Genomic DNA, 25743 nt, shown 5'->3' with positions numbered 1-25743 from the left:
AGACATGAAAGCAATTCAAAAGGGACACTATTTTAAACCCACTGCAGTAATTTTCCATACCTGAGGGAATTACACTTGCTGCTGCTGCCCTTAGATTTTAGGATTTTAATATCAGCAGTAACAGGATCCTTTAAAAAAATACCACCTCCAGAATAGCACGTAGGTATGACCCCAACACAATTTTCTAGAGGACTAAAGACTGTTCTGGCTTTTTGCTTCTCAAACCATGCCTAGGGCTAATAAAATACCTTGATAATAGGTATGTGCTCACTCCTCAGTGGGGAAAGTCAGTCATTTATGCAAATAAATTACTCAGCTTCTCTGGCCAGATTAATGTATTCCCAGTCTCCTGCCTTAAAGGATAGGGATTGTTCAGTATTTCCATTAGATGACTCAAAACTAACTTCTATACTTAAAAAAAAGGAAAAAAGATTGGAAAAAACTTGCAAGTGATCTTACACTATGCTGTTATAGTAGCTGAATTCTCCAAACAGAACTTCCAACCTGGTGAAGTAAGTAGGAATTTCAGTCACCATTCAGAAAGTGAAGCATATTGAATGCTTTCTTAATAGCTTAATTGCATGAAACAAGCTGGTTCATTTCTTTATGTTTTCTGTTCAGAATTGCTAGAACAGTAACCTTCTAAGGATAGCACAATGTTCTCCAAGGGCACCGCAAGAAAACACATGAAGAGATTCATCCTGCCAATGAAATCTAGTCCACTGCACTTTGTGTGCCACATACAAACTTTAATTTCTGCCTGCAATACCTGACCATGTTTGGGTACTAATCTGCAAGTGCATCCCACCAGCCACCATGCTTTCCTACTCACTTCCAGTATGTGGAATTTCTGAATTACTCATGAACACAGAAGGAACAAGAAGGGTCACTCAAGCAGGGTGCTGCCCTAGCATGACAGGCTGCATTCCAGCAGCTCGATCATCCCAGCGTATCGCTACATCCCCTTCCTCCCCCTGCATTAGAGCACTGTAGATCAATAGGAAAAACATCGACTCATGGGAGGCCAACCAAGAGGTTTCAAATTCTTGGCAGCTGCGTTTGGAAAGACAATTCTGGAGTGACTCTCACAAAGCAGAAAATATCTTCTCATCCCCCCTAAACTGCTGTTCATAGCTCTTTTCTATTCTCTTTATAATACATACATGTGTTAAAAAAACATTATACGCCTACAAAGAAGCATGCTATCTCAGTGCCAGTGTGCCTCATGGATGCCAGTTCACGTGTTAGTGATAAGCTCGGGGGGTGTGTGTGTGTGGTGTGTTGAAGAAAACAGATGGTCAGAGCGGATATACCTCAAAGAGCTCTAGAAATAGTTTTTTGGTAAGGTAGCCATGTAAACTGGACTGCAGCGTGGGAAAGAAAAAACATCTTTAATGTACAGGTAGGCAGCTCTTCGGAAAGGAGCATCCCTGTGAAGCCTGTTGGGGAAGGACAAGCAGTCTGTGACAGGACACCCTCACTGCTACAAGCCAGACCCCAGCTGCCCTGCAAGCAGCACAGTTAAACTTTGCTTTTTTGCAGTTACCCTCCCCCATCAATATGGCTCTCCACAGCAGCCCTGTTCAAAACAGGCTTAAGTGGTTTTTTCTTCGCTGCGTTTTCACTTCATTAAATGTTCTCATTTACAAAGAGAGAAGTTATTTTCTTATTGCTGGGAGACAAAGGCTGCTTGGCAGTGCCTCAGTACGGAGAGCTGTCTCTCTGGAAAAGACCGAGGCAGCTGTAGTTACACAGGACTACCCGCGAGGCTGGTAGGCACCACAGACGGCCACCCAGCACTGACCGGGCAGGTTCAGACCTATGGCTGTGTATCACCTGACACAAATTTTCTATACCCATGCTTCTAGTCCTTGACAAATATGAGGTAGTTTAAACCACCTTATTTTTGACTTGTCTGTACATCTTGGCCTGGTCTATGCTATCAAGATATGACTAGTCCAATTTTCAAAGTACTGGGATGATAACCCACTGCACAACCGGTATTTGTAAAAGTGGGTATTAGATGCAAGAGACCTTCCCTACTACAATTCCTAACAGTGCAGAGAACACTATGACTTATTTTAAAAGGGGAAAAAAAGACAGTTTAAGGTTCCATTGCAATTTCTACTTTTAAAAGGTGTTTAAAAGGTTGGAATTAGAACTAGAACACAATATGCTCCTCCAAAGCTTTTCCAGCAAGATTCACCAGTGGTTGTTAACTTGCTGCCTATCACAGCATGACCAACAAAAGACGTTTGTGTAACAACTTAATCACTGAACTGGATTTAAGCAACCAGAAGGTACATCAGGTAATACGTTGTGTGGATGCCTTCCTTCTGTTTTAAAAAATTACAATCCTTCACCTGAATGAGAGCCACTTCAAAGATTTTAAGAAACAAGACAAATTAAGTAGGCAGCGAGCATCTATTAAAAAGGAAGGCTCCGTGTTCCATCTTTTGTTAAAAAAACTAAATCCTGGTGCCATGCATTTGAATACACCTTCATTTTAATACTTTAATTTTGGAACAGGAAAACCCCTTCCACTCTATGAAGAGCAGAGTTTCACTGAAGAGGAAAATCCAGCCTTTACAAACTGAGCTGTACTTCAGGAGGGTATGAATAGTAGAGAAGAACTGGCAGAACATTCAATCCGACAGCCATGCAGATGGCTCTGAGGGGACAGCTGCATTGTGTGGTGGGGTGTATGCCGGTAAATCTCTTAAAATGGGATCTTACTGACATTCACCTGGCAAATGCGAGTAGCCCCTTACCCTAAAGTACAGGCAAAAAAAAATAAAAAAAAAAATAATCGCACAACAACTCTTTCTCCCCATCATACTCTACTACACTGGCAACTGCATCCTGATCTTGTTTTACTTTGTCCCTCTCCTACCCTCCTTCTGTTACCAGTCCAAAAGCATTTTACTCTGTTGTGGCACAAGTCAGGAACAAGATACATTGCCTTTACACTCTGCTCCCTGGTACAAGATGAAATTTGGCCTCAGGTATTAATGATGACCATTACATATACCGAAGACCGAATAAATAAACCTTCTATAAGTTACACAGAAAAATCAGTAAGACAAATCAGTATCAATAAGACAAGCATCCTGCTTCATCTTAGAGGCAAAAAAGTTCTTTTTTACTATGCAAGTGTAAAAAGTACTACTCACCTAAGACTTTCTGATGAAATAATCATTAGTGTATTAAGAGCACAAGCTTATAGCACTGGCAACAAGCAGTACTTGCACTATTCACACAGTCTACTAAAGTAAAGCATTTCCAAGCAATTGCCCAAAATGGCCCAACTGCTTCTACTTTGCGGGAATACATCCCAGCTTTAAAGCGCCACAATGATGCAGTTTGTCTAAAATTTTCACAAAGGGGGCTGTTAAAGTTTTATATAATTATGCAGCAAATCCTTGAACTACGACGACTTTTCATTTTTTGAAGTTCTAATTTTTTTGGTTGGTTTTTTTTATATAGACCACACAAACACATTATTACACAAATTATGAGACAAGTACTAACAAGAATCTACTCTGCACAGATTCTGTTCATGAATTGTAATTGAAGGCCAATTAATTTCTCAAACAGTGAGAGAAGCAAGCTTGAAAAATAACCTTGGATGTTCTTCAGTATGGTGAACAGAGCTTTCAGGTAGATTATCTGGGAAGAAAAGTTAGCAGTGGCTCAAGAACTTATTGCAGTATGATATTCAGATTCTTATAATGCCATATGTATGATATTGCACTGAAGTGGTGGTCAGATTTATAGCCCAGGTCTACACCTCATTCAGAAGATCAAGGATCCAGCTGATTATTCAAGAGAATAACACACCGAATCCGTTACAACCATATAGACATTATTGAATCCTGCACAGGTCTCAAAGCATTCCCTACCCACAGTTGTTAGACAACCTATGGTCTAACAGCCCAGACAACCTCACCAACGCTGAAGGTCACTAGAGAAACCACTTCATTAACATCACCAGGGCTTCACTTGATCTTGTTAGAGTATGAAGTGCTAAGATGACTTGCTGTTTACAGTATCCTTGTCTCTAGAAAACCATTTGAAAGCTAGTCAAGCCAGTAAATTGAGCTTTCTCAGCTCACCTCTCCTTTTGTAGAATGGAAATGAAATTCCTGAGAAACTCCCCCGGAAACCAGGAGTTGAGGGAAATGAAACCAACTATAAACATAGGCAGGCAAGAAAACTTTTCTTTCCCTGGCATTCACCAAAACCATTAAATTCTTGCCACTGACAGCTCCTCTGTCACTCAAGAGTTCTGCGCGGAAGTTTTTATTAGGTGTACAAAGAGCTTAATCCCTACTCCTTGTCTTCTTTTGATGCTCCTGCTTGTTTAAAGCAGTCCTCTTGATCTGATCAGGTTTCATTGAAAAGGATTTCAGACTCCACACTGCTATGAGTGACCCACTCATACCTTGCCAATGTCCACACAGAAAGAGGGACAATGAGAAGAGATTTATTCCAATACATTTAAATTCACCCGTTAACTATATAAAGCCTTAGGCTTCAATACTTTGTATGAGTAAGAGAGCAAGACTGTTCTGTCTGTTCCTACATTCAGCTGTATCAGAAGTCGACAGTACTTTGAAGTACCCAGTTATATTTCTTGCACATTTCAAATATACCCTACTCCTAGATGGTATGAACAGAGCTAATGAAAACCTGTTAAAGTCATCTTGTGGATCTCACCACAGAATAAACAATACCTATTTGTTCTACCAAAGAGGTTAACAGGCATGCCACATGCAAAGCAGGCACAGTAATTTGCTGCTCAAATCCTAGCAACACAGTGAGAAAGCTTCTGACCTTCACATCCATTCTGCCAATTCCTGAAACAGAACGTGGCTGAAAGCAACGAGGACACTGCCCACAACAAAATAACCCAGTATACAGATTCAACTGGCATTCAATAGCTACTTCGTAATGTTGTATGAAGGACTTTGATTCAATAAATTTAAAATCTCTGTGGAGTCAGGAAACAGCAGAGAAGCTATTCTTGTGCTGTTTCAAATAAGTTACTCTGAGGTCATAAAAATTTAGAGAATTTTTTGTGTTTGCTTCTGGATCACCATCACTGCAAACAGCGCGCAACCACCAGTCACCCCCAACACGTATGGGATGTACACAGGGGAAGCAAAACCACCTTTCAGAACAGAGACCCTGTGGCTTTTGACAAGGAACAAAGCCCCATCACACCTAAGGGGAAGCATCAATGCTTATCTCCAGGCCCACATACAGAGTCCAGGCTTCTTCACACCTATTTAATCTCTTTGAAGTCTTATGCAGTATAAAAGGCACAGCTAGCTTCATGTCAGATTTTAGGCACAGCAATAGTTTATACACGCTGCCAATCACAAAAATCATGAAATACCACTGAAACTGTATTATAAACATAACTGTACACTCAATATCTTGCAGCCAAAGTGCTGCTTATACAGCACATCACACACCACCCTGGATTTCTGACAACAGGACCATTCATGTGGTAACACTGCTACAAAGCACTTATGTGAATGTAATAGCACAAACACACAAATACTGGCGTTTTTGTTCATCTCTTTAGTTCAGGCAGCATTTCCATGGTTACAGTGTTGATGACTATTGCTTTAAGTACATTCCAAATATAGACTAAACGCATAAAGAGCCCTAGCTACCCTGCAGGCTAGTTCTTTAGCTTTGGGTCCCTGTGAGGTGTAATGCACTCCCAAATCAGAATCATAGAATCATTTAGGTTGGAAAAGACCTTTACGATGATCAAGTGCAACCATTAACCCAGCACTGCCAAGCCCACCACTGAAAACTTAGCAAGCGCACTGTTCATCCAGGTCGTTTGTAAAAGCAGTCACTTAAACTGGACAGATCTTCAATCTGTTTCCTCACAGCATCTACAGCATACACTAAAACTTCAGTACCAGTTTCAAAAATCAGTTTGCCTTGCTTGTGCTTAAACTTCTTTCCCTTGATGCCACCATGCAGGGATGCCATCAAGAGTCCTACAGACATCAAAATTACTACACAAATCACCACCCTGAACTACATGCACTTTGGGATATTATCTGAGCTGTCAATCACAGGATACTGTTTGCAACAAGTACACCTCAAAGCAGCTGTTGCAGAGAGTATTCTGGAGAAATTCATGCTAAGTATGCATTGACCAGATAGGATTATGCATTAGTGTCACTTTCATTAACAGGATTTAGAACTAATTATCTTCTACTGCTATTAAAAGTTATAGACAACATCAAGCAACGTCAAGAAGATAGTAACAATTTCTGGGAAAAAGTAGTCCATTTTCCTTGTAGTAATTTAAAAAGTTCACACACATTTCAGAATTTTAGCTTACATTCCCTGTGAATGTATGTGTGAACCAAGTGCTCAATTTTCTACTAGCATACAAACCAAAAATCAAAAGCATTTCACAGGCAACTTATTGAAAGGATGCTCTATTTAGATAGCACCTACAACTAAGTATCAGTACAACTCTAAGCTTATCCAAGGTAATACTTGATAACACATACTCATAAATCATTCTTGGTAAGTTTGAGTTATACTAAAAGAAAGCTCACCATATTTTCTTAAGACTGTGTAAAACCAAAAGCAAGGTAGGAGATAGAAGAAAAGGCAAAAAGGAGGATCAAGGAGTTACTAGGGGACAGGAAGGTCTGAAGCAAACTTCCTCTGTATTGGAACATGAATATGTAAGGTACCGAGCTAGTGAATCTCAGCTTTGCTGTCCAGTGTTTTCAAGCATGAATAATGTTACTTTACTATTTTAATATTTCATTAAAATAATTTAGACCTTATAAATAAAGCAGGAGATGCAAAGCAGTCTATGAAGCAATCTTCCACATAAGTGGAATTTTACTGGTAATTCACTATTGAGTTATGCAACTGTGGCAACCAACTTACCAGACCAAGCAAAGAGCCTGTGCTTTCCTGCACTGGAAGGGATAGCCAGACAGAGAAGCCTCTATTCTCACAAGGGATGTGACCAGTCAAGCTGCCCACGTAGGCTCTTTCTATACAGATCACTACTTTATCCCCATCAGCGTACCCTTCCCTCATGGATATTATTCAATAGCTGGGCATTTTCATTTCAGAAGAGTGATCGCACAGGGAAGCTTTACTAGCAAAACGATAGTGGCCTGATTGTTGCATACAGCTGCATGTCATGAAACTGGAAGAGCACTGGCTCTTAACCACCCAAGAACCATTTTGTAATGTGCAGAGATGCAATCTTCTTCCAGATAAAAAGTAAACTCTTCAATGACTTAATGCAACTTTATTCATACTCCTGGTGGCAAGAGGTATACTGACTCAGGAGGCAAAACAGTTTTGGGATAAAGAACTTGACCTGAAGACAAGGGCTAACATTCCACCTTTTATCTGTAAAAGATGATCTTTAATGACCACAGGCATGTCTCAACAATACTTTAATTGGAAGAGTGGTTTCTGTAAAAGAGATACAAGTCATTTGTGGTTTGCTTAAATAAATTTGCACAGCTGGAACTGTGTAATATTTGATTCTTGCATGGGAGCCTGAATGAATGTCCATCTTCAGAGAACAAATGAATGACCAGGCAGGGATTTGAGAAAGTGGATAGCCAGTGTAAGAGTATAGAGTTACACCTGCTTGCCTTCCAGATACCCACAAGAGGATCAATAATTCTTTTCCTCCCTTCAAGAAGGTCAGAGAGCCTAAAAGAGCCAAAAGCATACCGCCACTCCAGCGCTAAAGAGTGAGCAAGGCTAACTTCAACTGCAACCTCTGCACAATCTTGAGACATGAATCTCTAAACGAGAAGCTAGAATAGAGGAGTTGAGCAAGTTACACGCCTCCCTCATGGAAAAAAAAAAAGATTAAGAACGGGAATCGCAAACATACTGAATGTAAATAAAATAATTCTAATCTTCCTTCCCTTTGGAGTAAGCTAGGAAAGCCTGATCACTCAGGTTAGGCTGGCTTGTGACTGGAAGACCAATATCAAATTGCTGCTTAGGAAAAAAAAAAAGCAACTCACATTGCTCTGGTCTATGTTGAAGGTGGAACACCAAGGACAGAATTTATAGCCATGCTGCTATAAGTTGCTTCTCAGTGTATGCAGAGCTTAGCTGGCTCAGTGGGGGCAACAGCAATATCAGATTAACTTGCAATTCCACTTTAACTTGTATATATTACGCACATGTGCAAAACTATGTTCTACAGAGAAAATGAGTGTTTGCTCTGCCCATGTTCCAAGCAAGACAGATGGAAATCAGTTCTGGCCCAGAAGCCGCATAGCTCTAAGCACAGTGCCTTGTTTGACAGAACGTGCCCTGCAATTAGAGTCAACTTCAATAGTTTCTAGGATAGGAAGCTTGGCTTCTGACCCCAATTGCACAGGACATGACTGTTTTGGCTCAAGGTCAAAGTACTATGGAGAAGAGGCTGACCTCCAAAAGAGCATCACAGTAAAGGCTGGCAACAGGCCAGTGAAAGCTTAAATGCTTGGAGACTGACCTGATTACTGAGGAATGTGAGCTATTATCAAGCACTTCCTATTTCTCTGCAACAATGGCAATACGTAAACCTTTACACAACACAGGAACATATCTTTCATTGAAATTTAAGATACGCATATCAGAATGACTATAAACCATAAAGGTTGCCTTCCCATTGCTTGTAAATAACCATTACTTGTCTTATAGCAGCTGAACAGTGACAACTATGTTCTGCATTGCTAACAGGCATCTCAAGTGCACAGGATACTGTCACACTGAAAGCAGAATTTGGTACTTAGGTTCTCCATTCCTTTCCAGTGAACAAAACTGCAGGTCTGGTTCTTCTGCAGCCAGTTTTACTTTAAAATTCAGCTGCAATCCTACTATGTCCACTGAGGATCTATTTTTGGAATAGTTAAATATTCCTTACTGCTCTACTGTTCCATGCTTAAGTCTCACTTTTACAAGTCCTACAACTGGTATTTGTCACTTTTTTGGTCTTAGAATCACAGACACTTTAAATAAGCAGGTCTGTTAAAACATGTTTAACATCTGGAAGATATTACAGTAGTTTAAATAAAATTATTACTGTGTCGACAAAAACTAAGTTAGGAGTGGGGAAAGAAAGGATGACTATAGCTACAGTCGGCGTAGCCTCAGAATTTGTCATTAAACCATTGCCTGAAAGGTCAAAGACTCTAGTACCACAAGAAACGGTCTCCTGATCTCCATCTAGATCACCCCTGCCATGGAGGTTCAGTGAAACAGGTTTGACTTCATTGTCTCAAACTGCACCCACCAGGTTTTCATTTGGCCCAGAGGCACCTGGCCTCCAACAAGCACTGTAAGAGTGATTTCACTCTACCAACAGTATAATCAGTACAGTAAAGAAAGCTCTGCCAAAAGGGCATAATTCAAAGTAAGTAGCATGGCTCAATCGTAAAGGTCTCAGTTTGGCTTTTGGACCAGCAAAACACCAGCTTCCACAGACAGCAGCTGTACTCCATTAAGCAAACCAATTAAATTTTAAGCACATCAATTACATCTTGACCATTCACTAATATCAATGGAATATCATCAAAACACAGCATGATAGGATCTGGGGCCTGCAGACAATTTACCTCTTAAGCTAGGAAGTTACATGTAACATTTACCAAAAAAAAAATCTTAACCTTACATACATGTCTGATTTATCAGGAGAGTCTCAAAAAGGCTAGAAATTGATGGTGGAAGATTAACAGTGGTTCCTATGTTCCTATGGAACCATAAACTATTAAACTGACTAAGCCTCCATGAAAAAGACTGATTTAAAAACTGAGGGAGATATCTTACAGATCTAAAATGGCAAGCAGCATGAAGAATGTGAGCAGAGTCTGAATGCCTCTTCCAACACAAGAAGCAGGTGGTGTGAAGCTGAGCGAGCAGGAGCCAGGCTCTACATAAAGGATACATCTTTTGACAGAGCGTGTCATGAAGCACAAACTCCTGCTGGAGGGTGTCACGATAAGAGTTTGCTTGGCTCCAGAACGGAATTGGGCAGGCACAAGAAAGTAAGTGCATGCGGTGCTATTATAGACAACGGGCACATTCTGGACCAGAAGGGCTGTCAAGACACATCACTGTAGGATGAGTATCCCGAGAGTGTTACAGTATGGTGTTATCATTCTTATCCTCTTCCCTGGAGGCAGATACTGCCCTTGGCCACTGCCAGATACATAGCACACTAGCTAGATGGGCATCAGCACTGTTCTCATTAAGAGACAGAACACAATCCATTTTCCCACATCCAAATACATCATTAAGCACTCAATCAGGTAATACCACTGCTAGATGCATCACTGGTATGTTAAGGTGGTACAACTTCTGCATCCCAAACCCTGTTCCCCAATAAAATACAAACAGAAAGATACTACCTAGCTTCAAAAGATAAGCCAATTAATAGAGGAACAGCCAAGATTCCTTTCTTTCCTAAAAGGCAATTAAAATCATAGATTATAGACAATCAGTTCTTTGTTCTTTACCCTCCTTTACAGCAAAGAAAGGCAAACAAAAGCAAGTTTAGTCAACACAGAACAAACAAGGTTCAAGTGAAATTGCTTTAAATTCTGTTTGTTACAATATCAGTGGCTGCACCATGCAGACCATGAAACACTTCAATAGAAATAAGTAATTTTATAGAGCCCTGAATTCAGTAATGAAGAATTTATCCACAGGCCAATGAATTGCACAGCAAAGAGAGAGCTTTGCAAATTAAGTAGTATAATTTACACACTGAATGAAACAGCCAGAAAAAAAACATCCTCTGGAAAGGATTCTGCTGACTGATGTTCCTGAACTGGACTTAACAGCTATAGCATTCATATTTTACACTAAATGAAGAGACAATGCACTTGAGAAAGGAAGTGCTCTCATCAGGAAACTAACTGTTCCCCTTCTGTGGTGGCATAAACAAATATAAATGACACATCGCCATCCTGACCATCACTAGAGAAACAGACATTTTCACAAAATGAGATCTATTATTATCCAAGCAATATGATATAATGTCACAGCAGCAGTAGGCAAGGCAGAAAGTTACCAGTCACAGAGATACTGAAATGTTGAGAGGTTTGCAATGTAGTTTTGAACTGTTAGTGATCTGCACGTGTTTCAAAAAGCATCTATACTCAAGTTCTGAGAATATAAATAACATCAGAATGAAAACAGATGTAATTATCCAACAAGCAATCCAAACTGTACATAACTCTACAGACTTAAGATATTTAACTTCATAAATCTGACTGTGACAAAGTCTTGGAATGCTAATTTAAGAGAACCCAAACATACATAATCAAGAACTAAAGCAGTTTAAAAATTTGTTTTTAATACAAGGTAGCTTCTCTTTGCTCCCTCCCACGATCACTCTGCTGTCGCCAGAGTTAAAGCTGTCAGGTTTCAACAGCCCTATGCTATTTTTATTTTCAGATTTATTGATATATAGTCCCCAAACCTAATTATCATAAAGTAAAACCCAAGAGGAATCCAAGACCGAAAATGTTCAAATCTGAATACAAAGCAAGAAAGCCAACCAGTCAGCTCACATACCACCCCACCATTAGATTGTATATTTTCTTTCATTTTTCTAAACAAAAAAGGACAGATTCCCCTTTCTGCAAAAGCAACTCACAGAACCCACAACTCCAAGCAATTAAGCACAATTTAAGCAAAAAATACTTTACCCTGCTACCAGGCCTGAAGACTGCTGAATCAAGTATCTAATGGGCCCTTCATTTACTGTTACAGCAACGGGCTTTGGCATTTTTCAAACTGCAAATCCCTAATTATTTCCCCATAGAATCAAGGGCTCCCACAGGGCAACATGTACCAACAAATGCCCTGCTGACTTGCTTTCTTTCTTGTGGCCAGCTGCCATCAGCTTGCTAACAGCGCAGGAGGGGATGAGCACCTGCTCCCACATGGGTGCTCACCAGCCTGAAGCGAGCCTGGTGAGGAAACCAAGCTAACAAGGTATTTATTTTCCCTTCTTTCCAAGACAGCTTTTGACCAGCCTATCTCCCTAAATTGGCTTGCTGATGAAACGTGTCTTTGCAAGAAAGCAACAAGAGCGAGCTGGTACACCAGCTTTACTGTAATGGGAAACCACACAGTTGGTGATGTTTCTCTGCCCCTTAGAAGACAGAGCCCATGAACCACAAGCTGAAAACCTCTGTGGATAGGGCTGAAATCGGCACTGCTCAAGCAAAAGCAATGCAGGGGACAGCCAAGACCTTGAGACTTGATCTCAAATTTTGATGGCTCATTGCTTGCTTGTACTCTTTTGGCAACGCTGCCCCACACCGCAGTGGAGCCCAGAGGATGCCAGCCGGTCCTTCCAACACAAGCTTCCAGCCATGCTGCCACCAGCATGGTCCCTGGCATGACTCTCACCTCAGACATCACCAATAACAACTGAAACCAGCTGCATGTGAATCGACTGTGAGAAAGCTGAATTATATTACCTGTAATAGGCCTTACTTAACATTACTTAACCTGACCTGTCTTAACTACAGCACAGAAATGAGATAAAAAGTTAATAATTCAGCTTAACAGCCTAGTTCTTCATTTAGAATATATACACAGTAGTTTTAAACTACATGAAAAATTGGAAGACATTCACTTGGGAGAAAAGAAAATAGACCATTTAAGACTAACCTGTAATTAATTTTAACTTGAGCTAATTAAGAGATTTCCATGCAAAATCTCAGAAGAGTCATTCTATATTCAGAGCGCAACAGTTATAAGATCACATTGCTGCCCTCCTTCTAGAAAAGAACTGAACTCAAACCAAGTGCAAAGCAAAACCAGTCTTGGTTACAACGAATACCCCTCAGTTCCGTGTTCTTTCAAAGTGTGGACTCTCGAGTGAACGCACGCTTTACGGAAAGCCCTCAGGGGGTGCCTCCAATCCCTCAGGCTCTCCTTCTACTCCCCCTTTTGTGGTGTGCTTGTTGGCAGAGCTGCTCAAACGTTCTGCTGCAAGAGCAGCAAGAACTCCGCATGAACAGGACGTGCCTATCGCTCGAGCTGGAGGTGCACACAGTGGCCATACTATACAGAAACGCCTCACACGACACACAGCTGAGGTCTCTGATCTCCAACTCCTGGCTTCTCATTGGACATGTTTTTATAATTGACAAAAAAAAATACATCGTATCTCTTTCCCACAGGGGTAGAGGGGGGCAGGGTTTGAAGGTTCTTACACATACATCTTAATGGCTAACCACAAGTTAAATTACGGGCATGAAGTTATATACCTTTTCCAGATCGTAACTGACTATCATGAGTGTCTAGGACTCTGCAGAGCGTGTTAACCACTTCCTTTCTGCCAGGTTCCCACATGTTTAAGAGTTTTTGCTCAAAGGCAATGTCACTTGGCTGATAAACAGACCCTAGTGCAGCACTGCGCACCAGCCTCAGAGCTAAAACAACTGCAAAGCGTTAAAAGCTTGGAGTGCTTTCAGAACAAAGCAACAAAAATGGGTTTGCTACTTTTTTTTTTTCTTCTATTGACACCTTTCACAGTTTGACAGTAGTGGTAGTTTAGCTTTTAAAGTGTAAAAGACTTGTTAAAAAAACTCACTAAAAGCATTTGGTGAAGAAGAGAACTGCAGCTGTCAGCTACAGTCAGGTCATGTGTTTGCCCACAGAAAAAAAACAGGAAACAGCTAGCCATGGAAATATCTAAGCAGGCCATGAAACAACAAGTGAATTGCACAGTAAGCAGGCTGCTAAGTCAACATTTTTCCCTAGTGCTCAGCTTAACTCTTACATTTGTTAACCACGGCTCATTCCAAACAATTGGTCAAAAATTCGCCAGAAAATCCATACAAACACTGTTCCACTGCAGTTTTACCAACACGTTTCCATCAGTAAATAAGCCTGAATTTTCAACAAAGACAGGAAGCAAAGGAGATGAGAGTCTGGGAGTCACGCAGCAAAAGGGAGAACAGCTGAGCAGGCTCGGCAGCGGACACTGTTTGCTCCCTTCCCCAGGCTTTAAGCATCCAAGACAAATCCTCAAGAAGGTGTACCGTGCCGAGGGAATAAATTACTTCTCTATACATTTAAAGCCTACTCTGTGCTTTCAAAAGCACTTGGGGAATGTCTTCTTTTTCTCCCTGGCCTCTCAGCACCTCTCCACATGGTGTGTGGAATGCATTTTTTCCAAGAGAAAGAAAATGAGACTATAGAAGGAATAAAAACTGTAGGGATTTATGAGCAGGTGTGACACTTGATAGAGTTATTCTTTCTAAATGACATTTTAAAGTAATAACCTTTACAATGAAGATGATGTACTGCCTGATCAGGAAACTCATTACAATCTAGATCAAGGGATTATACTTTGATTTTTCCATCTGGAAAAACGTAATTTTTTTCTAATCTACTCTATCATTGAAGCATATTCATGCCATCTACAATCTTATTACTTTCCTGTAATTTAGGGATAGTTTCATTCACAGAGAATTAAGCATTACCTTAAATGCTTATTTTTTTCAGATCTATAAAACCAAAGCAAGCCAGGCAGCCTGCTGTCCACATGCAGCAAATCTGAACCATTAAAATTATATTGTAAGGAAAAAGGCACTACACATTGTACTTACTGAGAAAGATTTATACTTTAGATATTCCACCAAAACAAAGGGAAAACAGGAGACCAATTTTTTTTTTTGTAAGTATTTTGATGAAAATACATAGCTTGGAAGGAAGTAGTCTCCAGCGTCAAGGCAGCACAAGATTAATTGCAATTTTGACTTTAAAATAAAAATTAAATGCATTTTTCCACAACTGCAAGCTCCTGACAGTGATGACTAATTTACTTACAGACTTCTCTTCATACTTTGGCACCAGTGGAAGCTGACAAATGCCAGGAACTTTAACAAAGTGGAAACATTATTTTAGGTATTCAAAAGACTGCAAAATACCTTTGAAAGTCTGCCTCCTGTCACTGGCAGATTTGAAAAACAGTCATTTTCACAAAGCCACAAGTTCTTAAAACTTACATCAATGTGACTAAATGTAACAGGACAGGTTCAGAGCACACTTGCTGTGTTCAGTCACGTTACTATTCATGTGTATTTCTGAAGCTAATTTGTGGCTGTAAATAGGACATTTTCTAAATGGGCTGAAAAGCAATAGATTTTCCACAGAGCTTCCAGAAACTACAAAAGACCCCTCTGGTCAATGGTTCAATTCAATGTGGTTTTTTTCCCCAAAAAATCGTACTTATTTTCAGTTTGCATAAATTCCACTCTTGGAATGCCATAGTAGCTGATTATTCATTATTTAAATTTACTTTGGAAATTAAACTCAAGGGACATTTTCTAATGCATGTCAAGACTGAAAATGAGCTGTGAGTCTCCAAAGTTAATTTTAGCCTCATGTGTGTTAAGAAAGATTCAAGTTCTTAACTGCCTTTTAACACTAAAAACTACTTATTCAGCAGAGTCCCTATGTTAATTTAAATGTAGACCTCTTTAAGCTAAAATAAAAAATTGAATCTATAATCTTTAAAAGTTTTATAAAAGCAGCTTCTCAGTTTTTCTCCAATATATCGAACCTTGGTAACTTGACAAGCAATTCTAAGTAAACAGTCACTTTTCTAGATCTCAGCTGCTTCCAGCATTACGTAAACTTCAACATGAACAGGAGGAAAAATGAGGAAAGATTCTATTCAGTCTGCTAAACAGCGGTGCAAGTTGTTGTTTTGGTTTCTTTGGTTGTTGCTTTTTTTAATATATATATACACACACAGTTTTCAAGAAGTTGATTATGACAGATGTGTGACAGAGCAGCCAGAAGGCACCATGTCAGCATTGGTAACCATTTGGCGAAATCTGTTGCCTGTGATAGGCGTGTCAGACCAAAATGCAGTAATTTGGAGCCTATGATTCTAGAATCTTTTCAAGTTCAGAAGACAGTTTCATTAAAATATTTGCATGCAGTTCTTACTGTTTTTAAAGCAACTTACAGTATCGCCTGGAACACGCGATTTGCTAGTACAAGGAAATCTTCAAGGCAAGTAACATATTAGATTTCATGTAGCTTGCCTTTACTGACAAGGGCAGGCAAGAAGCATCAGCAATGGACCTCCTGACTCTGCATTAACAGTACTTCACCAATTCTCTCGCTGACTTGAAAGATAAGGGGTTGTGCCTTCAAGTACATTGTCATAGAGATACATTAAAAGTTCAACAGATGATTTTTGGATTTCAGTGGAGGAGCATAACAGAAACTTATTTTCAACACCAGTTCAACTTAGAAAAAGAATTTTCACTGTGTCTATTTTAAAAGTCTTTATATCATAATTGCCTGCAAAACACTTGTCTTGTCAACCTTGGTTTAGATCACAGTGGAATTAAATCCATTTTTTTGTCTTAATAAAGCTGCACTCAGCCCTCACAGAGAGAAAAAAGTTCTCTCAAAACACACTAGGGCAGCATGAATGGAATGCTGATTGTACTTTATTCTCCCTCAAGTACCTCTTTGAAACCCAGGAAAGGAAATGTGGGCATATAGGAAATCTGTAGTGTAAATGACCCATTCTGCAACTGGCATTCACTCAGTTGCTTGTAGAAAAGAATTTTATGCTGATTTTTCTGCCTGAAAGCTAAATATTAGTTTGACTTAATGAGTTCCAATTTGTAATTGGAACATGTATCATCCAGGAAATCTTTACAGTCCACGTGGGCTTCACTGACACTGATCTTCATTATTACTCTATAGAGTGGAATTACCTCCAGTTCTGTGAAACTTGCAGGGAAGGGAGAACAATTTTCCAAATAAATTTTTTTAAAGTACTCAGCACCTTAAGACAAAGATGAGATCCCACACAACAAGATCCAGGCTAGAAACAGTGATTTTTTTTTAATTTTTTTTTTTTTACCCAATTCATAATAAAGAACACTGCTGCCACATTGGCCAAAGGTTTCTTCAAGAGGCTTTTTACTGACAGCTGAGTGTCTCTGGTGTGTGGGTTTAAATCTCTATTTGAGGACGCATATTCTCAAAGGCTGGGTGCAAATAAAAGAGAGGGATAGAGAAAAATCAAATAAAATGCATAGTGTTACAGTCATTTGTTGAGTGCTTTAAATTCAAGCTTGGTATATACCAGCATGTGTTCCTCATTTCAGATGAGCTGCTGGCACCGTTAAAATAACATTATAGCACTTTTTTGTTAGGAATATGCTACATAGTACTTCCACTTTAGTGAGCACAAAATTTGACAGGAATATTCCTTCCAGAAATACTTCATCAACTTAGGCAATCGCTATTCAATCAGGGGAAAACAGAAACAAAAAGTTTCAAACTATCCTATACTGTTTATATTCTTTAAAGAATTTGGTTTATGGAGGTACTCTTCTACATACTTCAGAAAATGCATGAACAGTTTTGATAAGTCACCATGAGGAATTTTACATGGTTTAAAAAACCAGTAACAGAAGCAACATGGCAGGAGAAGGAGGTTCATCCAATGATCACATTCTGAACAAGTGCAAGTGGTAACTCACTGCCTTGACACAGATTAAATAAATCATATGTGTTATTGCTAATCTAAACTTCCAGTCTAAAAGCATCCTGTTCAGCTGTTTCTTTTTATAAAGATTCTTCTCCTCTTAGTTCACTGTTTTAATTTTTCAGCTATTGTTTTATCCTAGTTGCATAGACAGTATAGCCTCTTCCTCTGCAAAGGAGAAAAGCATTCATGTAAGAAAAGACTTAATATTTGTTAAAAATTATTCTTCAAATGTTATTGCCAAGACACAGTTTGAGAACTCAAAGTTATTAATAGTCAGAAGTATTTCTAATTAAACCCAATAAAGCATTGCAAAAAATCCTCATGTCAGCACTTTGAATCAAAATACCCTTAAAGAAATAACTTGAAAGAAGAATTTTTGCCTTCAATTCAACAGCAAGGTAAAGACTTGTCAGTTCAGCAAACAGCCAAAGAATTTTGTCAAAGAAACTCATTTTGGTTGACTGATCTAACAATCAGTATACTTCACTGAAAGCTAGTTAGACGCAGAACCAAATGTAAAGTGGAAACCATCTGAACCCTACCTGTCACGAGTGTGGTAAAATCCTAAAAAACCTTAAATGCATCACAGTCAGATTCTTCACCACTCATGAAAGTAACCACTCTCCACCCTGAAGTGTTCACAAGACCAAGACCTGTGCATGTAATACTGGAGGCAGCTTTAGAAATAAGACAAAAAGAAACGGAGGTATTCCCTGCAGAGTGATCTAATCCTTTTTTGCCCTGTGACTGTGAAGGATCACTTCTGTAAGGAACTCTGCACACCAAGCCATGTGATCTACCCAAATATTTACACTATGAACTCTATTAAAACTCTCCTCTGAAGCCATTAAACATAGCATTTTCAGAAAGTGAAACAAAACAATTACTATTTAGATTATTACTTAGTTTTAACTGATTTTATCAGGTAGCTGACCTGATTGCTCTCCTCAACTAGTCTTCCTAACTCACGAGAACCACACAGTTGTCATTTTGGCTGAATATATTTAGAAATCTCAAATACCTACTTCCTTTCTGTTTTTTAAAAGAAAAAATAAGAGGGCAGGGGGGGTGGGGAAGAGGGAAAGAAAAGTGAGCCCAATTAGGATTTTGTTGTTACTATTTGTAACATTAGCACACAAATTGCCAACCACACGCCCAAGAGGCTTTTTGTTCATCTCTGCCCTCCCTAGCAGTCTTCTTCCCCCCTGCCCCCCAGAATATTACCAACACTCAAAACACTTTCTCCTCTTTTGTTCAGGCTTACCCTTGCTTTCATGGTCTTCTCTGTGCTCTCTAGTCTGATGAATAACAACAACAACCTTCTAAACGTCATCCTCGATGCTTTCTCCCATACTAGAATAGTCTACCCCCAGTAATCAGCTGGGAAGTATGGTTCAAGCCTACTTTTGCTGTAACTTAAAAAAAAAAATCTATAAACTACATCTAAACTTTGGGAGAAAGAGAGAACACATTCTGCAAAAAAACCCATCAGGTAGAGAAGCCACCATTAAAACATAATGCCTCTCATTTTGTATATTGTTTCAGATTTGTACGTTCCACAGTACTTATCAAACCAGGCCAAGTACTTTAGTGATGCCAGTAACCATCAAGGAAGGAAATTACAGCAAAAATTAATACTTACAGCCATAATTAACTCAAAAGGGTGTTTATACACCCGTACGGGGGATTGATACTTCTGTACCATAGCTGCAGTTCGTAAGATCAACTCAAACCTGAAAAAGAAATTTTTAAAGCCATCTGTCAAGTGTAGGAAGCCATTTTCAATCTTCTCTTACAATTGTTCCATGCATGGTACCACGCTAGCAATTCTACAGGAAATCCTTCACGATTCTTTGATGACCTTTTTTGGAGGGAAGATGCAATGGGATCTAAGAAAAGCTATGTATATTTTTGTCAGAAATGCCTTATCATTTCTTCCAAAGACGATGCCTAATTAACTCATTTTCAGTCCAGCTTTAGTAACAAATCTTCAACACCTTTCATGACTCTTCATCAGGATGGTGAGGCTTCCTGCGTGGCTGAGAACCAAACACTGACACACACCAGCTAAAAGCAGAAAAGCGTTGCCCAGTCCCCCAGCAAGGGAAGTGGGTTGCCTTGCCTATAGGTTATCCTGAATTGGGACTGGCTTAAAAAAAAAAAAAAGTAAACCAAAAAAGGTTAAAAAATATACCAAGTGCTAAAAAAACCTTGCTTTTAGAAATAAAGAAAAAAATGGATCACTACAGCACACTGATACCAGGCATTCCTTCATCGTTTCCAAATCAAATTAATCAAGAGTTTTGCGAGAGAAACTTGAGAGAGCGCTGGGGAGAAAAACTTAAGAGAAACTACAGACATTCCAGCAGACGTCCAGAAAACATTCCCCGGCAAAACGGAACGGTGACCCCCCGGCTCGGTGGCTGCTCTCCCCGGCAGCGTGTGCCCCGAACTCTCCCGAATGCCATCACATCTATTGAAAAACACCGGCAGCAGCGCTGGCAGACGCAACCACGGGCTGCCAGCCAGACTCATTTTAGCGAGAAATGGGTTTATTACAATAAGTTAGTTTTATTGGGTTTTTTAATGGGCTCTGGCGTTACCGGCAGCGCTGCGGGGCACCGTCAGCGGCTCCGGGAGCGGGGCACGGCAGCTCCGCGGCCAGCGGCACAACAAAGTTCACCCGACCGCCTGCTCAAGAGCGGAATTTACCCATGACTACCCCGCATTTACAAAAAACACCTGAATCAGCAAAAAAAAAAAAAAAAAAAAAAAAAAGCCGCAAACCTCCCCTAATCCATGGACAAAAAGAGTTACACAACAAAGAAACTCAACGTTCCCCGCACCGCCCGCCCGGCCCGCGCCGCCTCCGCCCGCCCGGCACCTGTAACAGCCCCGGGGCGCCCGGCCGCCCCCGTCCCGCGGGCCGTTAGCCCCCACACCCCAGGGAGCGCCGCTCGCCTCTCTGCGCCCACCCCCACCGGCAGCGCTGAGGGCAGCGGGGAGGGTGCTGCGGGGGACAGCAGCGGCGGGGCCGAAGGGGCTCCGGGGGAAGGGAGGGGGAAGCGCGGGCGGCGGGGCACGGGGAGGGGAGGGCGGGGGGGGCAGGTACCGGCGCGGCGCCCCTTACCGCCTCCCGTCGCGACGGCCGGCCGCGCTCTGGCCTCATGCCGGCACGGGGCAGCGCCGCCGCCAGTTCCGCCGGGGGAGGGGCGGGGCCGCCGCCGCCAGTTGTTAGTGGTGACAGGGCGCGGGGGCGGAGCTTGGCCCCCGGCCAGGCGCTGCGCATGCGCGGCCGCGCGGCGGGGAGGCGAGGGCGGGCGCCGTCTCCCCGCGCTGCCGCTGCGCCTGCGCGCTGGTTCCGGCGGGTGGGGGAGGGGGGGCGGTGCGGCGTGGCGCATGCCCAGTGCGGGGAGCGGCGAGCCCTGGGCCGCGGCCATGGGGATGGCGGTCGCCCGGGCACGCGCACCCAGCGGACAGGCCCTCGTACAGGCACCCGCGCCTGTCATACGGGCGCGGACACCCCTCAGACACAGACGACTCACACAGGCACACGCTCCCCTCATACACGCGCACCCCTCATAGAGGAGCACGGACCTGCGGGGTGGGCAGCACCGCTTCCCTCAGCCCCTCACTGAGCATCACTTCGGTCCTAAACCCTTCCATGCTCCCCCCAGTGCAGGGCTTTGGCAGATGGAGCCCTCCTGGAGTAGAGGCCACAGGTCCGCCTGGGCCTGGGGCTCCTGAGGGGCTCGGGGTGGGTGCTGGGTAGGGTGGGAGACGGGGTGAGTTTAGGGAGCCATGCTGGGGCTGAGGTGAGCGCAGAGGAGGGCAGCCGCCGTGATGGCACCGGGATGCAAGGAGCAAGCGCGGGAGAGAAGCTGCCCCAAAGGCCTGGCTGGGACATGGTTACCTCTCCTGACAGGGCGGAGAGCTGCCACCCAGGATCGCAGGCAGTGTCTCCTGGGATGAAGTACTCTGTGGTTTCATTAGTAGTGAGCAGTCACCCTGCTTAGGCTGATCACGAGGAGGTGCCGGTCCCACCCCGGGGGCGCAGAGGTGCGCAGGCCAGGGCAGCAGCACCCACCCGAGCTCTGCAGGCACACTGCTCTGCCCGCAGGCCTGCCTCGGTCACCGCTTGAGCATCTTCTGCCTCTTGTCTCTTCAGCCAGCTGTCACCCAGGCTGGGGTGCTCTGCGGTTTGGGATAGTTGAAAGAGTTCAGTCTTGGACCATGTCTAGCATGGTTTAACTGTGATGTACTAAAAGCAAGAAATACAGTTCAGTTTTGTATGGTACCAGTACGTTACAAACCTGAGTTAAAATAAGGACTTGAAAAGGCCCCTGCCTCTGCTCCCTTCAGTGACTCTATTAAGGCAATTTGTTTACCCAGAACATGTTTTATTACTGGCTTACTCCCTCAGAAACTGAATCTTTCTACTAAAATTTAGAGTCATTATCCTGTTCTTTTGGTGCAATTCTTTCTCTAGGAAGGCTGAATTTGTGGTTACTATTGAGTGATTCAGCTACAGATCTTTCTTACACAAACCATATGTCTTAAAGCTAGTCAAGAATAGTCTGTTGTCTGATCTGAAGCTAGTTGTTGCAAGAAGTTGTTTAATGTGTTGAGAAATTGTTCCTCTGAATCTGGTTTCTGCTGTGGCACTTGGCCAGTTGCCTTCATGTAGCTGAAGATAACTAGTTAATCTAGTAACTCTGTAATTAGAATTAAGTTATCTGATTGATACTGCCTGCCATTATGCCTGTAACATCCTTTTCCTGCTGCGAAAGCCTGAGATATAATCCTACTGGCATAACAGGGCGAGGAATTTACACCCACTCAGATTCCTCTTTGTTCGTAACGTTCCTCTCTAGATTCTGGGAAATGTTTTAATTCTTCCTGACTGCCACTATTCTACTTAACCAAATGGCCATATAACCAGAAAAGCTTTATGGGGGCTTTTAAAGGTATTCGGAGTTTATTGATAGAGTGAAAGCATTAAAGTGAAAGCCTATTATTTCATGTCTAAATCAATCATGGTAGGTATCTCACCTGTTTTCTGCAGAAACAAAAATCTTGACAAGATAGACACAGAAGAGGAAAGCCATATGTTTTTAAATTTTTCTATTATTGTTTATGTTCCTGTTACCTTTTCTCTTACAGAAGCTCCAGCAGTGCATCGTTAGAAGGAATATAAATGAATAAACGGGTGGGTGAAATGTTTAAGGAAAGCTGTGAGGCATGCTGAAGACTGAAGCCCAGAGGACAGGCTGAAAGTGCAAACCATTCAATATTTTCAGAAAATGAGCAATGCAGCTTGCTAGATAGGAAGGGAAGTTGGGCCTGAGGGAGGTTATGCAAGGTCGGCCACTCCCCACCATCTGAATGCTTTACTGGATTGCATTCCTTCACGAACTTGGGTTACACAACTAAAACCCCAGCCATTTATCTGGTTTAAGGCTATATTGCTGTGGAAATAAATGGCAACTATTGGTAGTCAATCCTTTATTATTAATAATAACTAACTTAAAGTACAATTGCCTGGGAGCCGTGCAAGGGTGAGTGTACAGGAAAAGATTCAAAATGCCTCCAGGCCTTGCTGTAATTCAGTGCAAGCCCCTGGAATTTCAGCAGGCAGAGACTTGCTCTGGTTTCTTTTCTCTGCATCCCAGAAAGTGAATAAAAGCAAAGTGGTCCTGGCTTCCTACTGTCCCACAGGTCTCATCTTCACAGCTTTTGTACTAAAGAGAGGATATTGTTAGAGTTCTCAATGAGAGAGAACATGCATTCATTCAAGGTCTTGCTGCTGAGCTGTATGTTTATTAAAAGTATGTGAAAGAGGGATGAGCTTTTGAATTCAGGTATACTGAATTCTTCAAGAGCCATTCCCTAATAAATCAGTCCCATCTGAGTTAGAATTTTTTATGCACCGCTGGCTACATTGAAATAAATGCCTGCTTCTTAAACCTTTAAAACCATGAAAAAGGTCCCAAGTGATAACATTTCCAGCTAAAATAAGCATGATGACTGACAAACAGCTAATGGGACAGAGTTGTGCCCTGAGGACGTGCGATTCTGGTTTACACAGAGTTGTTATTAAATGCCTTATAAGTACTTAACTAGGTATCACAATTTTTTCTTTCCCTTGTCAGTCTAGGGAGCCAGTATCTGGTGGTGCTGGATATGGGGCGCTGTGAATTCTGTCACTCCTTTACTCTTAGAACTAAAGTAATGGTGACACTCAAGTTCAGTCCTCCAGACACATACCTGAATGCACTCATCATACAGCTGTATGTATTTTTGTAAGCTCCCTGTATAGCCCATGCTGGGGAAATGGTACACAGGAGGAGAAATTTCTCCACGTGTCTCTGGAGATCTTAAAGCCCTTTGTAAAGGCAGGGAAGATACTAATAATCCCAATATGCAGATATAAATATTGTGGGTCACCATAATTATTTTTTTTTTTGCTTTAGGCAAAGTCATGTAGTAAGTCAGTATGAAAAAGCACAAACCAGAGCTCTTCACTTCCTGGGTGATCCCCTTGTTCCCAAACCCTGCTGCCTTTTAGCTCCGTGGTCGTTTTCCACCACTGACAAGATTGGGAACAGGGTAAAATATCTCCAGACCGGCCTGTGTTCAGAAAGGTGATGTTAATGTACAAAACCTAGACGGCATTGAACTCTTGTGCTGAGATTTTTATTCGGGATTAAACTGGCCTTAGTTTACTGTAGTTTAGTGCTGTGGAAGTGGTGTATTAACTTTATACCATTATTTGATTCATCTGGACTTTCCCACGTGTCACAGTGTAGAAAAGCCTTAAATTACCTTGTGGACTGGAGCGCTTTATGTTTTGATGCCACTAACAGTCAGAAACATATTTTTTTTCCTTTCTTCTCAAGGGACTGATAGGAAAATTGAATTGTAGGCTGGGAGCTGGCCAGAGATACCTGCTTCCCGCACTTGGACTCCAGCAGCTGGCATGAGAGCACAGGCACCACTGACATAGCAAAATAGGCAAACATTAGCAAATAGGACTAAATCTTGATTCATAAAATACATTAATTGGGATGAGCATGTGGAAAGTATTCCAGCCCTTATTCACATCCTCTCATTGCAAAGACTGTAGCCACAGGAGGCATTCTGCATCGAATTCAGTGTCACCGCCCATAAGCAGTGTGCTAAAGCAAAAGTGAGCAGGTGGTACAGGGGGGGCTGCTAGTAGAGAAATAATTAAAGCCTGAGGAGCTAGTGGAGTGTATGTTTTGGATGAAGCATCAAATCCAACACTCATACTGATACCCATGTTGGATATTTGTAACACCCAAAAGGTTGATAGCACAGGCTTCTTTGGGGGAGTGTGCAGAGGCAGAGACATCCTTCGGAGCTCCTGTGGGATTATTTTATCCCTCAGACATCAGGAGGTGGCACAGGGTGGGGGAAATGTCGAAGGGAACTCAGCCCCATGACCTTTTTTCCAGTATAAAGGGAAAGCCACTCGGATGATAGCTTATTTGCTGGGGTACATGTTCATAATACAGGGGGGTGGAGCTGCAAGCAAGAAAGGGTTTACTGGGCTGTTGGGAATGCCCAGCTTCTCTAATTGCCTTTGGAAACACCGCTTGTGCCCATGTGCCTCTGCCTGGGAGCCACCTGGTACCTGCTTCACAGTGAACAGCCTGTTAACAGGCTTTAAGTGAGTTAAAGGACTGCCTGGATCTCATCAGTTCATTAATAACAATTTTCAATCCTTAGAAAATTATCAGTCTCAGTCAAGAGGCACAGCAAATACAACGATGAGTAAATGTCCTATAAAAATAAAAACAAAGGCTGTCTACTATCCCTCTTTTTCATTAGGCTAACAGTACAAATACTCTCATCTATTTCAACAGGCATTGAATCAAGCTATTGAATGGTCACTCACCTGGTATAGACTCTGTCCCCGTTTGCCTGCAAAATGTTTATTTTTATTTTTAATACCAGATGAGTAATAAGAAAAAATTACTTATTATTAAAGTACCCCACAAATCCAGCTCCTTTTAAAGTACGCAGCAACTCCACTGGCAGTTGGTCTGCACCCTGTGGGCAAACCCTGCGCCCTTTCACTGGAGCTCCGTCGGGACAAGCCGCCTTTGTGGCTGCTGCTCTGCCAGCATAACAGCGTGAGTATCTGTATGGCT

At 41.8% G+C, this 25743-nt stretch overlaps 1 protein-coding gene across 1 annotated transcript in view; it reads right to left on the bottom strand.

Moving 5' to 3' along the window:
• SEC14L1 (SEC14 like lipid binding 1) overlaps nt 1-20826 on the bottom strand; it is a 41953-nt gene extending 21127 nt beyond the window's left edge. The window contains exons 1-2 of the mRNA XM_055722092.1: nt 20697-20826; nt 19209-19299 (exon numbers count right to left, since the gene is read on the bottom strand). Of these exons, the coding sequence (XP_055578067.1) occupies nt 19209-19271 (63 nt within the window). The 5' untranslated portion in view covers nt 19272-19299; nt 20697-20826. The remainder of the gene's footprint in view (nt 1-19208; nt 19300-20696) is intronic.
• Nucleotides 20827-25743: the final 4917 nt, after the last annotated feature.

The sequence above is a fragment of the Falco cherrug genome, chromosome 1 (assembly GCF_023634085.1).
Source record: "Falco cherrug isolate bFalChe1 chromosome 1, bFalChe1.pri, whole genome shotgun sequence".
NCBI classification, from domain to species: Eukaryota; Metazoa; Chordata; class Aves; order Falconiformes; family Falconidae; genus Falco; species Falco cherrug.
The sequence above is the reverse complement of the archived record's forward strand: the minus strand, read 5'-3'. Positions and strand labels throughout refer to the sequence as shown.